Source organism: Mesoplodon bidens, assembly GCF_964165515.1.
Source record: "Mesoplodon bidens genome assembly, chromosome: 3".
Lineage (NCBI taxonomy): Eukaryota > Metazoa > Chordata > Mammalia > Artiodactyla > Ziphiidae > Mesoplodon > Mesoplodon bidens.
The window spans coordinates 74,228,114-74,242,261 of NC_138178.1; the positions used below are offsets into that span (position 1 = coordinate 74,228,114).

The 14,148-nt window shown below is 37.9% G+C and overlaps 1 protein-coding gene across 2 annotated transcripts in view; it reads right to left on the reverse strand.

Annotated features, from left to right (window-relative positions):
* Positions 1 to 2,591: 2,591 nt before the first annotated feature.
* LRRC28 (leucine rich repeat containing 28) overlaps positions 2,592 to 14,148 on the reverse strand; it is a 198,006-nt gene continuing 186,449 nt past the window's right edge. The window contains exon 9 of one of the 2 annotated variants that reach the window (XM_081228563.1): positions 2,592 to 3,155. In XM_081228563.1, the coding sequence (XP_081084689.1) occupies positions 3,083 to 3,155 (73 nt within the window). In that variant the 3' untranslated portion in view covers positions 2,592 to 3,082. The remainder of the gene's footprint in view (positions 3,156 to 14,148) is intronic. The other variant, XM_081228562.1, reaches the window with a different exon arrangement.

Here is a 14,148-nt window from a genome sequence, read left to right on the forward strand (position 1 = left end):
GTTTTGCTTTCTCCTTAAGCAATGTATTGTGTTTAAGATGAACATGTTTGATTTTTCAATTCAGGGAACAGAAACCTAATTTTACTATTAATAATTTCTAAAATTGGCGTTGAAAGAGATTACAAAATAGGTATATATTTTAGGGGAAAACTATGTGCAAAGCCTCGTAAGCTGACTGGTATTGAAGCCTTTTTTCTTAGGCTGTGAACATTTTAATTCTTAATGCTTAATGTGGAAGAAAAGTGAGAGGTACCTTAAACTAGGCAGACAAGCCAGAGTGTGAAAGGTTTTAGTGAGTGTTGAGTATGTTGACTAAAAGATGTTTAATGCAGACCTTGCTTTTCCAGAAAGGAGGGCCAGGTAACAAAGCAGTTCATCATTCTTTTCTATTAACCAAAATGTATCCTCCACTAGCCAGGACTCTTTTGTATTGATCATTTTAAAAAATGTTGAAGTGTGCTCAAAATACATATTTTATTCATTGAAGATGCAACATTTCATTCATCTACACAATGTTATGTAATTGAGGATTTTGGTATGATAACAATTGGGCATTTTGAAGAACACTGATAGGGTAATCCACTTTAAATGGACCCCCCCTTGTACTAAGAAGGCCTATGCCCAACAGGGTATCCTGTATTTTAAAATTTACCATTAACCACATATCAGATTACTGATGTAAACTTACCTGAACAGACTATATTTTCCAAATAACTCACTTTTTTGGGCATTATTATAATTGCATGAATTATTTTTCTACCTAGTATAACCATTGCTCAAGAAAACACATATATAGTAACTTTAGAATTTTCTGCAAAGCTCTGGACACAATTAAATATTTAGAATGTAGGCAAATCTTCTCCAGTCTACAACACTTCTTTATAATATCAAAAGACATCAGTGAATCCAGTACAAAATTTTTATAATGAACAGCACCAAAGAAGCCAAATTATAAGTTCCATTTCTCATCAATTAAGCTTGGTGCTGCATCAAGGATTAAGGCTGAGACCACCCAAAGGTTGTCTGCCTAGCCCACTGCTGGTGTTCAATACACATTGCTTGTACAGAGGCTGTTTGGATTGTAAGTGTCTTTGTAAAATTTCAAACAAGTTAAAAGTATTACATATCCTTATCTCAACAGAATCCTGAATATCAGGTTAGCAAATTTCATAGCTCCATTTTAAGACATATGATTGTAGAGGGTAAAGTAGAAAGATGTTGAAACATATTACTGTCACTTAAATGATAGGTAGCAGCCACATAGGCCTGAACCACATTTGTGAAATCTCATGCCACATTTTTCACCTCCCAATTTATATACATGGAGGGGTTACACTAAAACTTCAATTATTCCAAAAGATGAAAGAAGTGTTACATTTTGATACAGATCTTCAGTTTCTATTATACCATAAGCCTTTGAAATATTATGGCTGAAGAGGCCAAGTTATGAAAGGGACAAGAGGAAGTAAGAACAGTGGAAATACAGTTGATAATGTTCTGCCTTCACCATTCTATGTGGATAGTCTGCTTTCCAGGCAGCAGGTGGTGCGACTGTGAAAAGATCACACATTTGTCAGTAACTATGTAGGATTTTTAGCACTGTTAGAGCCTAGCATTACAGATTTAGGGCAGCTAATAAAATTCCATAAACCAAATTTTTGACAAGCCTGAAATTTTTTGAAAATAATTTTCCTACCAAGTAAAATTTCTTGGTTCCCTTTTAGTCCTGTCTCAGAGAAAACTATGTATAATTAAACTTTTTTAAAAAAGTAAAAAAAAGAATCACTTCACAGCAACCAGATGAACATCTGGCAGCAAAGCAATATTAAAATGCCATCCTTTCAAAGGAAGAGCAAGTATGTGGGTCCTCCATTAAGAGCATTATCTTATGTCAGAGCATAATCTCACACTTTCCATTTATGGCCTTTTTGCAAAAGTCCAAGGCTGAATTTGGAGCTGCTTTTCCTGTGTTTTCTCAATGTTATCTGGACAACAGTGTGTCAAGTACATAAGAAACCTAAGGTCAAAACGATGATGATCTAATGCACCAGGTATTTAAATAAATGTGCACAGGCTGTACTTAGAATCACCTTGCTAAAAACTAGTAGCAGAAGTAGCTGAAGCCCGTTTATCATATGTAGCAAAAATATTTCAAAGTCAATATAAATTTAACCATAACCCATCTAACAAGAAACACCAGAGATCATATTTTAATGTGTTTTTTCTCTCCCTTTCTCAGTAGCCAGAAAATGTTTAAATCTAGAAAGAAAAGGATCAGATCTTTTAAAGCCTCATATGTCCCTCTTCTCATATAAAAAAGTCTTATCAGGAAATAAAATTCAAAAATTATTTTTCTGTAGTTTTTCAAAATAAGTGTGTATTTCATTTATAATCTACAGTTTTATTTTTAAAACCCCTCACAAAAGTCTCTTAATATGTTGCAAAACTTTATAAACAAGGTTGTAACTTTCCAGAGGGTGTGTGCCAGGACCCTCGTGAAGCCCCTACTGGAGTCTAACTTGAAAGCCAACTCAGGCACCCCACCCCCACCCCCACCCCGCCACACACACACTGCTATTCAATACTATTGAGGTCACAGGGTTTACTGAAATTTGTTAAAAACATGGAGAATAACCTCTGGGGAATAATTCTCTGGGGAAAGAAAGAGAGATGAGAAGATTACAGATACCACTGAAAGTATGTGTGTTCAAAAGTTAATTTGGTTATATTATCAAATTACAGTTCTTCAGGGAGCTTAAACTTGCTCTAAATTAGATTTGGGGAGGCACATCAAACTAAATAGTCTGCATAAGAGACTCGCTGACATAAAAGAAAAACACGGAAGACAAAGGGTTCTTAATATGGGGAAGGATATATTCCAACTTGGGGGAAGGGTGAAGGCATTTCAGCTCTGAAGCTCGATCATGACATTTCCAGAGTCCTGCAGTCCCCAAGTGCGACAGGACAGATCGGAAGGGCCTGTTGGGCCTGGCTGGACTCTCCTGTCCCTCTGTCACACTGTGCGATATGCAGGCAACTGCACTGTCAAGCTGGCAACACTCCTGAGGCTCTTGAGTGTTTATCAACTCAGTAGGTCAAAAGTCTGCAGACACTGGGTGGAGCAGCAGTAAGCCACAAAACTCACAGTTGTCCTCCTAGAAGGGGAAAGAGGGGGAGAAGGACACTGTGAGTTCAAAAGGAAAGTCTCAGAGTTCTTTCCATTAGAGACAGTCTTTTCCTTTGTTAAAATAAAGGATTAGGTATGGTCAACAGAGTACACAACAGAAATGTAAATTCCTTTTAAAGCTGAGCACTGGAATCAGGTGAGGTATGTGTGTGCTTATTTTATTAGCAGTTTTCAGATGATGTAACATCCCTATGTTAGCAGCTAAGGAAAAGTAAGCTTTTTCCATGTTACAGTCTGAATTCGGCTTACTAGAACCAGTGCAATGACAGAATTTGAAATACGTTATAAAAATCATGTAATAGAAAAAGTCACCAATTTAGCTAGAACACATATATATCGAAGAGCTTAAAAAACATAATTTTAAGGAATTTATCCTACAAATGTATGCCCACAGATTGCTTATAGAGGTAATTTCAGAATCTGAATCACGTAGTTTGAGGGTCTTCTCCCACACAGCAGAGGAATCCCATCTCAGACTCCTGCTTGGCATCTTTCTGCAGCGAGTCATGAGCCCTCTGATCCCAATCTGGGCAGCTCCAGTTGTTGGATGCCTTGTTTTCCCACCAGAAGTGCTATCCTCTGGTGAGGAGAGATTAATCTACTCTTGTTTTCACAGGACTCCCTGTGCTGACTGTTTTCTCTTTTCTTCACCCCTCAACTCAGTCTTTGCCTTTCTCTGTAATCCAAGAAGGTGACCTCTACAGACCCAACCTCCAAAGCTGCCTGATTGCTGGTTTCAGGCTGAATTAGGACAAGGGAGGCATAGCAGGAGGGTAAAGGGCAGGAAGAGAGAAAAGTTGAATATTTTCTTTTTCTTCTTTTTTTAAAAAAAGTCTAGTTAATAGAGGTATAGTTACATACATACAATAAAATTCACCCATTTTAAGTGTACAGTTGAATGAGTTTTGAAATATATGCAATTATTTAACTAACACCACCATCAAGATATAAAATACTTCTCATATCCCCAAATGTTCCTTGTGTCCACTTGCAGCCAACCCCCATCCCCCAAACCCCCTGACAAGTCTCTGGCAACCATTGATAATTTTGTTTCTCAGTAGGCTTTATTTTTCCCTGGGCCACCACAATTCTCCAAAAAAGGCTTTGCCATTATTTCATCTTGGATGATCAAAGATCTCAAGGCAAGAGCTAGACCTACTTCTATGGGTTCTCTTGCCTTAGATTTTTGTACTAATCCAGGATTCCCTTACCAACTGGTTCCAGCTAGGTTTGGCTGATGTGAGGATAAAGCTTCCCTGGATGGACCCTCCTGTATGGCTCTAGTTCTCACTAGGCTCCAGTCACACTCAAGCAGGCAGTTGACAACTCTGCCTTAGCCTTCACTTCCTGCTTGCAGAGTCTCACTTCCTGCAAGCAGAGGTGAGAGTTCAGGGCCTTCTTGGGTCTTTTCTGAGCATGCTCACATCCTTTTGCATGCACATGACCTTACATACTCCTAGAAATATTAGTGCTTTTCAAAGCCCCTGTGGAAAGCTTACTCTCCCAATTTTCCTTTTCAGCTTTTTTTTTTTTTTTTTTGCCGTATGCGGGCCTCTCACTGTTGTGGCCTCTCCCCTTGCAGAGCACAGGCTCTGGACGTGCAGGCCCAATGGCCATGGCTCATGGGCCCAGCCACTCTGCAGCATGTGGGATCTTCCCGGACCGGGGCACGAACCCGCGTCCCCTGCATCAGCAGGCGGACTCCCAACCACTGCGCCACCAGGGAAGCCCTCCTTTTCAGCTTTATGGCTAGTCTATTGTTTGCCCCAACAGTTACCCACTGCCTCAGGCATCAGTGAAGTTAAGCAATTGCCTGTAATTGTTTTGACAATTTTTGACAAATACCCTCAGAGAAGAGGCTTTTTGCACCGGTGATCTCTGACTGAGGAAATAAAGACAGGCTTGCAAGTAGGGTTTTTCAGTGAAACACCCTTTGAAGATGCTCCAACTTCCTTCCACCCCTTTCCAGTTGCTGCCCGCCTGATGGTTTTAACTGTGATGGCAGATTATTGGTTTTCAAGGTTAAGACTAGAAGATGGGACTATAGGTTAAAATATCACAAAGGTCTCTGTTCTTTCTGAGATTCAGTCACTTTTCTTGAATAAATGCACTCTGGATTGCTGTAAGCCTTTTGTTAATTTCCAGAGTTCTGAAAAATTCAATTCTGACAAGTTTTGCCAGTTTTTTCATTGCTTTTATGGAAAGATTGACTATTTCTATCCCACTCCATCTCTACATCTCTGACCAGAGCTTTTATCGGGCAGCCCCTCCTGTTGGCTCTAAGTCTCAACAGCCTCCAGATCTTCCTTTGTCCTTCATGCTAAAAGGTTAAGAATGGTAAACCTTCCTACTGCTGTAAGTTCCCAGGTACTTTATCATCCTTGTGGGTGCTCTGAACCTTGCCTGAACTTCTGTAAATAGTCCTTCTCTATTAATTTCTCTTCAAAATCCCAGCTTCTGTGTGTTTTCCAGCCAGTACCCTGATTGATTTAGTAGGGAGTAGCCTAAGGAAACAGTCCATCAAAGTGGGATTCTGGGATTGGGTTGGTAACTGCATGAATGACCTCATTACCAGGGAAAAGTGGGAAATCACTGATAACTTGAAGTTGTGGTATCACGATTACTCAAATTATCACTAAGACTGCCAGTGGAGGGTAAGGCACTGGGAGATCAAGTGCTGTGGCACTTGATTGTTGTGGCATCATGGTGAATTCAAAGATTGTGGAGGGAGATGGCTTCTTTTGACTGCTTCAAGAGATTCCCCAAATCCCAACCCCCTTCCAAAAAAAAAAATAGATAAGCTTAGTGCCTTCTTGAACTCTTAACTCAAGGCATAGGTAGAGAATCAGAAAGTTTCTATGGTGGAATTCTTATTTTATGAAGCTGTGGGAGGGACATGCCTGAGGCCTGAATGTACAGGCTGCAGAATCACATGCCAGGTAAAAGTATACTTATGCTAAGTCTCTTACGCTAAGGTAAAGGTTCTGGTTGGGAAGGGATGAGGACTTAAGAATTGAGATGGAAACCTTTGTGTAGACACAAAGCTAAGGACCTTAAACCTCTAATATCTCTAAACATTTCTTCACATCAGAAACAGCCCTTCTTACCATCTAAGAAAACAAGCATTCACTTGAATAAAAAGATTTCACTGACTTCATCTGGTGTGGTTACCTAAAAAGGAAATTCCTATCTTCTTCAGGCAGGAACAATACTCACTGCCTCTAGGGCCATAGAGAGAGCAAAATCCCAGCATGATTCAGAGAGTTAATTGCAAGGGCTGCTCCTGGGAGAGATTATGTACATGAAGGAGTTGTAGAATCTTGCCAAATTTTATTTGCAGGAATCTGGAGAGTAAGCATGGAAATGGAGTCTAAGTATAATACATTAGCCAGTGAGAATAAGTCTAAGGTTGGATCAGGCCAAGAAGGGTGCTTCACGAGGCCTCAGCATTTAATGTGTTAGTATGAGTACGTATAATGGTTAATAGAAGTCTTGACTCAGTAGAGGCCTACAGTCAATGAGACAGAGATGCTAGAACTTCCATTGCACAGTCTAGAGGGAGGAGATCAAAGGCTTAGAGAAATGGGAATGTTGAAGTGGATCCAATGCGGCCTAACCTGCTCAGACACCACCTGGAAACCTCTGGGAGGGTCAGGAAGACAGTCCCTTCACTAAGACATTAATATATGTATTGGTGAGGGGAAATCAAACTGGAAGTAGCAAGCACACCTGATACTTAATATGACACATGCCTACTAGAGGCGAGAGAGAAAGCCTGCAAAAGCTCAGGTGTCTGCTACATTGGTAAAGTTTCAAACAGAAAAGAAGAGTTACATCCAGAACTGCCCATTTGAAGAAACAGATACACACTTGTGGGTCCCTTTGGATTTTGGAGGCAAAACACATTTTGGGAGCCCCAATCTTCCAAGGTCCTTTCTCTTACAATTAAACACCCTGGTCATAATACAACAAACAAGCATTGGAAGACTCTGAAAGACAGAATGAAGATAGACAGACTATGACCCTGGGACTTGAGAAGCAACACAGCAATGGTAAACTCCCGAGGCTTCCTTAGTGCCTCCCATATACTTCAGATAGGATGCTGTAGGAGCTTCCAACCTAGAACCACCAACAGGCAGAGTCAACAAAACAAAACAAAACAAAACACAACAAAAAAAACAACCCCCCCAAAACCCCAAAGAAAAGCCTGTTATCCCTATCCAAAGGATTAGGACAGAGAAATCCATCAATTTCTATAGAAAGTAAATACCTAGTTGCTTAGGGCTAGGTATGGGGAAAGAGAGAGGTGATAGATAAAGGGTACAAGGTTTCTCTTAGGGTGAGAAAAACGTTCTAAAACTGTCTGTGGTATTAGTTGCACGTATCTGTGACTACAGTAAAAACTGCTGATTTGTATACTTTAAATGGGTGAATTGTATGGCATGTAAATTATCTCAATAAAGCTGTTAAAAAATAATAGAAGTAAAAGGAGAAATAGATAAACTCACAATTAGAGTGGGAACTTCAACTTCTTTACTCTTAGCAACTGATAGAACTACCAAACAGAAAATCAGCACAGGTGTAGAAGAACTGAACAACTCAATGAACCAAAGAATCTAATTGACATATACAAAACACTCCACCCAACAGCAACAAAGTACACGTTTTTTTTTTTTTTTCTTTCTAAAAGCCCATGGAATATTCACCAGGACAGACTATATTCTGTGCCAAAGAACAAGCCTCACAAATTTGAAAGAACTGAAATTATATACAGAGAACACATCTGGTTTCATCTCTGACATAAAGAGCCTAGAAGTCCTCACTCCTGTTCTTACAAGAACAGGCTGAACAAATTGAAAATCAACAACTTTTCTCCACTCACCAGAGAACTGAGGTCATAGGGCAAACTGCAACTTCAAAATCTGGTGAGACAGGTGACTCCAGAGGCACAGCTGAGACTTGCTTACCTGGACAGAAGATGCTAGAATTGCTGGAGGCTGAGTGTGGACAAGCCTGAGAGTGAGATACTCCTGAGGCTGCAATGTTAGGGTGACACACACACATTCTTAGGTTTTACCTATAGAAACCCTAGAGGCTATCATGGTGAAAATCCATAAAAGATCCCCTTGTTGCTCATTCAGGAAGAGAAAAAGAGTAGTCATTATGTAACATGTCCAGAGCATCCTCCATAACAAAGGACTGTTCTCCAGAGAAAGAGTTTACCAGAGCCTTATCCCAGGTGCGGAAGGGCATTCTTCCCACCCCAGCCCCCTTTAGTCTGCCCATCTCACCTAAGAGGGGAAAACAAACTATGCAAGATGAGAAAAATTTATGAAGGTCACAGCCTAGAAATACAGGCCCACTAAAATAATGGTATAATCATAAAATTTAGAACATTTCCCTCCCTCATTTACCACCAGGGTAAATGGCCTCCAGCATAAGGACAGTGGATTATAGATAAAACTGATACACAGAAATCTCTTGCATTCCTATACACTAACAATGAAAGATCAGAAAGAGAAATTAAGGAAACAATCCCATTTACCACTGCATCAAAAAGAATGAAATACCTAGGAATAAACCTACCTAAGGAGGCAAAAGACCTATACTCTGAAAACTGTAAGACAATAATGAAAGAAATTGAAGATGACACAAATAGATGGAAAGATATGCCATGTTCTTGGATTGGAACAATCAATATTGTCAAAATGACAATTCTATCCAAGGCAGTTTACAGATTCAATGCAATCCCTGTCAAATTACCAATGGCATTTTTCACAGAACTAGAATAAAAATTTTTTAAATTTGTATGGAAACACAAAAGACCCCAAATAGCCAAAGGAATCCTGAGAAAGAAAAATGGAGCTCGAGGAATCAGGCTCCCTGACTTCAGATTATAATACAAAACTACAGTCATCAAAACAGTATGGTACTGGCACAAAAACAGAAATATAGATCAACAGAACAGGATAGAAAACCCAGAAATAAACTCACACACCTATAGTCAATTAATCTATGACAAAGGAGGCAAGAATGTACAATGGAGAAAAGACAGTCTCTTCAATAAGTGGTGCTGGGAAAACTAAACAGCTACATGTAAAAAAAAAAAAAAAAAGAAAGTAATTAGAACATTCTCTAACACCCTGCACAAAAATAAACTCAAAATGGATTAAAGACCTAAATGTAAGGCTGGATACTATAAAACTCTTAGAAGAAAACATAGGCAGAACACTGTTTGACATAAATCGCATCAATATTTTTTGCATCCACCTCCTAAGAGTAATGAAAATAAAAATAAACAAATGGGACCTAATTAAACTTAAAAGTTTTTGCACAGCAAAGGAAACCATAAACAAAATGAAAAGACAACCCATAGAATGGGAGAAAATATCTGCAAACAAAGCAACTGACAAGGGATTAATCTTCAAAATATACAAACAGCTCATGCAGCTCTATATCAAAAAACAAATAACCCAATCAAAAATAGGCAGAAGATCTAAATAAACATTTCTCCAAAGAAGACAAAAAGCACATGAAAAGATGCTCAACATCACTAATTACTGGAGAAATGAAAATCAAAACTACAATGAGGTACCACCTCACACCAGTCAGAAGAGCCATCATCAAAATGTCTACACACAATAAATGCTGGAGAGGGTGTGGAGAAAATGGAACCTTCCTACACTGTTGGTGGGAATGTAAATTGGTGCAACCACTATGGAGAACAGCATGGAGGTTCCTTAAAAAACTAAAAATAGAACTACCATATGATCTGGCAATCCCACTCCTGGGCATATATCTGGAGAAAACCGTAGTTCAAAAAGATACATGCACCCCAGTGTTCATTGCAGCACTGTTTACAGTAGCCAAGATATGGAAGCAACCTAAATGTCCATCAACAGAGGAATGGATAAAGAAGATGTACTACATATATACATGGAATATTACTCAGCCATAAAAAAGAATGAAATAATGCCATTTGCAGCAATATGGATGGACTTAGAGATTATTATACTAAGTGAAGTAAGTCAGACAGAGAAAGACAAATATCATATGACATCACTTATATGTGGAATCTAAAAGAAATGATACAAATGAACTTGTTTACAAAACAGAAACAGACTCACAGACATTGAAAACAAACCTATGGTTACCAAAGGGGAAACATGGTGGGGAGGGATAAATTAGGAATTTGGGATTAACAAATACACACTACTGTATATAAAATAGATAATCAACAAGGATCTACTATATAGCACAAGAAACTCTACTCAGTATTCTGTAATAACCTATATGGGAAAAGAATCTGAAAAAGAATGGAAATATGTATATGTATAAATGAATCACTCTGCTCTACACCTGAAATTAACACAACATTGTAAATCAACCATACTCTAAAATACAATTTTAAAATAAATAAATTAATAAAAATAAAAAAGCAAAATAAATAAAATCCCAGCACTATTAAACCTTGGGTTCATCTTACTGGGCCCACCCAGGGGCCTGCAGGGGGTGCAGTGGGCAGTCCTGAGGGTGTTGGTGGAAGGGGGTTCACCATGTTCCTAAAGCTCATTTACCAACAGTGCAGCCTGGGCTTGACAGAATATTGAGGCCAGGATCTAGTTTTTAAACTATATAGGAGTACGGAAGAAAAGTCATGAGAAAATAGGAGAGAATGAAGAATGTTATGAGAGAAATGCATTCCCATTAAAATTTTGCATTTAAAAACAAAAACAAAAACAGATGCAAGATGCAGGCTCTCTGAGGAGTATACAGGGAAGCCCAAAGTTAAGCAAGGAGAATCATAAAAGGACACTAAAGGAATCTGAATTTCAATCTGAAGCCTCTAGTACCTACTAGAGCAAACATAAAACAGCTCAGCTCCTAGCCAGATTAAAATAAAATCTCACACTAAATGCCTATTTAGCTCAGCTCTTATTACCCAATATGTCTGTCTTTCAACAAAAAAATTACAAGAGATGCCAAAAGGCAAGAAAAAGCACATGCTGAAGAGAAAAGAAAACCTCAGAACCAGACTCAGATATGACAGAGATGTTAGAATTATCACAGGGAATTAAAAAAAAATAGAACAGAAAATCCACGATCTGTGGGACAATTTCTAAAGGTGTAAGATATGCATAATTAGAATATTAGAAAGAAAAGGAGAGAAAAGAGAAGAAGAGAAGAATTTGAAGTAATAATGGTTAAGGACTTTACAAAATTAATGACAGATCCAGAAACTTAATAACACCGAGCAGGATAAAAATCAAAAACAAAAACACTACACATAAGAAATATTATATTCTATCACTTATATGTGGAATCTAAAATATGACACAAATGAACATATCTATGAAACAGAACAGACTCACAGACATAGAGAACAGATATGTGGCTGCCAAAGGGGAGGAGAGTGGAAGAGGGATGGATTGGGAGTTTGGAGTTAGCAGATGCAAACTAGTAAATATAGAATGGACAAACAACAAGGTCCTACTGCATAGCACAGGGAACTATAGTCATAATCCTGTGAAAACCATAATGGAAAAGAATATATATATATATATATATATACACACACACACACACACATATATAAAACTGAAAATCACTTTCTGTATAGCAACACTGTAAGTCACCTATACTTCAATGAAAAAAAAAAAAGAAATATCAAACTGGAGAAAACCAAAGAAAAAGGAAATCTTAGAAGAAAGCCAGAGGAGAAAAAAAATTACCTACAGAGGAACAAGTATAAGACACAGTAGACTTCTTATTAGAACCATGCAAGCAAGAAGAGAGTGGAGTGAAATATTTAGTGTGCTCAAAGAAAAAAAAATCACTAACCTAGAATTTTATATCCAGTGAAATTATCCTACAAAAGTAAAGGAGTATAAAGACTTTTTCAAACAAACTGAGAACTGAGGGAATTCATTGCCAGCGAACTTGTCCTGCAAGAAAGGTTGAAAGGAATTCTTCAGGGAGAGGAAAAGGGTATAGGTAAAAAATTCAGATCTAGGGCTTCCCTGGTGGTGCAGTGGTTGAGAGTCTGCCTGCCGATGCAGGGGACACGGGTTCATGCCCCAGTCTGGGAAGATCCCACATGCCGCGGAGCGGCTGGGCCCATGAGCCATGGCCGCTGAGCCTGCGCATCTGGAGCCTGTGCTCTGCAATGGGAGAGGCCACAACAGTGAGAGGCCCGTGTACCGCAAAAAAATAAATAAATAAATAAATAAATAAATTCAGATCTAAATAAAACTAGGGATGACATGATACTATATATAGAAAATTCTAAAATCTCCACACACACACAAAATTAGAATAAATGAATTCAGTAAAGTTGCAGGATACAAGATTAATATACAGAAATATGTTGCTTATCAATACTAATAATGGACTATCAGAAAGAGAATTCAAGAAAATAATCTCTTCTACAGTTGCATCAAAAAGAATAAAATGCCTAGAAATAAATTTAACCAAGAGGGTGAAAGACTTATACTCTGAAAACTATAAGACATTGATGAAGGAAATTGAAGATGATACATATAAAAGATACCCTCTTTTCATGGATTGGAAGAATTAATACTGTTAAAATGTCCATACTACCCAAGGCAATCTACAGATTTAATGTTATCCTTATCAAAATACCCAGAACATTTTTCACAGAACTAGACCAAATAATCCTAAAATTTATTTTTTAATCTATTTTTTTCATTTAATACTTTTCAACTTGAATTTTAGTTTGTCAATAATAATACTGCTGTTCCCACTTTGTTTGTTTGTCTTGTTTTGGTGTAATTTAGCTTTTTGTCTTCAAAAGTTTAAGTAATTTTGTCTTAAGGTATTCTTTCCTCTCTTGCTTTCACCTTCTCTCTCTCTCTTTCTCTCCCTCCCTCTCTCTCTCTGCCTTAACACAACTTAAGACATAAGAATCTCTTTTGAGGAATTGAATCCATTCACATTTATACAGTAGGTCCTTACTAGTTATCTGTTTTATATATAGTAGGGTGTATATGTCAATTCCAATCTCCCAATTTATTCCTCCCCACCTTACCCCCTGGTAGCCATAAGTTTGTTTTCTACATCTGTGACTCTACTTCTGTTTTGTAAATAAGTTCATCTGTGCCCTTTTTATAGATTCCATATATAAGTATATATAATATTTGTCTTTCTCTGTCTGACTTACTTCACTCAGTATGACCACAAAAGACCCTGAACTGCCAAAACAATCTTGAGAAAAAAGAACAAAGCTGGATGCTTCCTGACTTCAAACTATACTACAAAGCTACAGTCATCAAAACAGTATGGTATTGGCACAAAAACAGACACATAGATCAATGGAACAGAAAAGAAAGCCCAGCTATAAACCCATGCACCTATGGTCAATTAATCTATGACAATGGAGGCAAGAGTATGCAATGGAGAAAAGACAGTCTCTTCAGCAAGTGGTGCTGGAAAAACTGACAGCTACATGTAAAGGAATGAGATTAGAACATTTCCTCACCCCATATACAGAAATAAACTCAAAATGGATTAAAGACCTAAATTTAAGACTGGAAACCATAAAACTCGTAGAAGAAAACATAGGCAGAACACTTTTGACATAAACTGTAGCAACATTTTTTGGGGATCTGTCTCTTAAAGCAAAGGAAACAAAAGCAAAAATGAACATATGGGACCTACTTAAACTTAAAAGCTTTTGCACAGCAAATGAAACTATCAACATAATGAAAAGACAACCTACTGAATTGGAGAAAATATTTGCTAATGATATGACCAATAAGGGGTTAATACCCAAAATATATAAACAGCTCATACAACTCAGTATCAAAAACAAACAAACAACAAAAACAAACAACCTGATTAAACAATGGGCAGAAAACATGAATGGGCAGTTTTCAAAAGAAGATATACAGATGGTTAACAGGCACATGAAAAGATGTTCAACATTGCTAATCATCAGATAA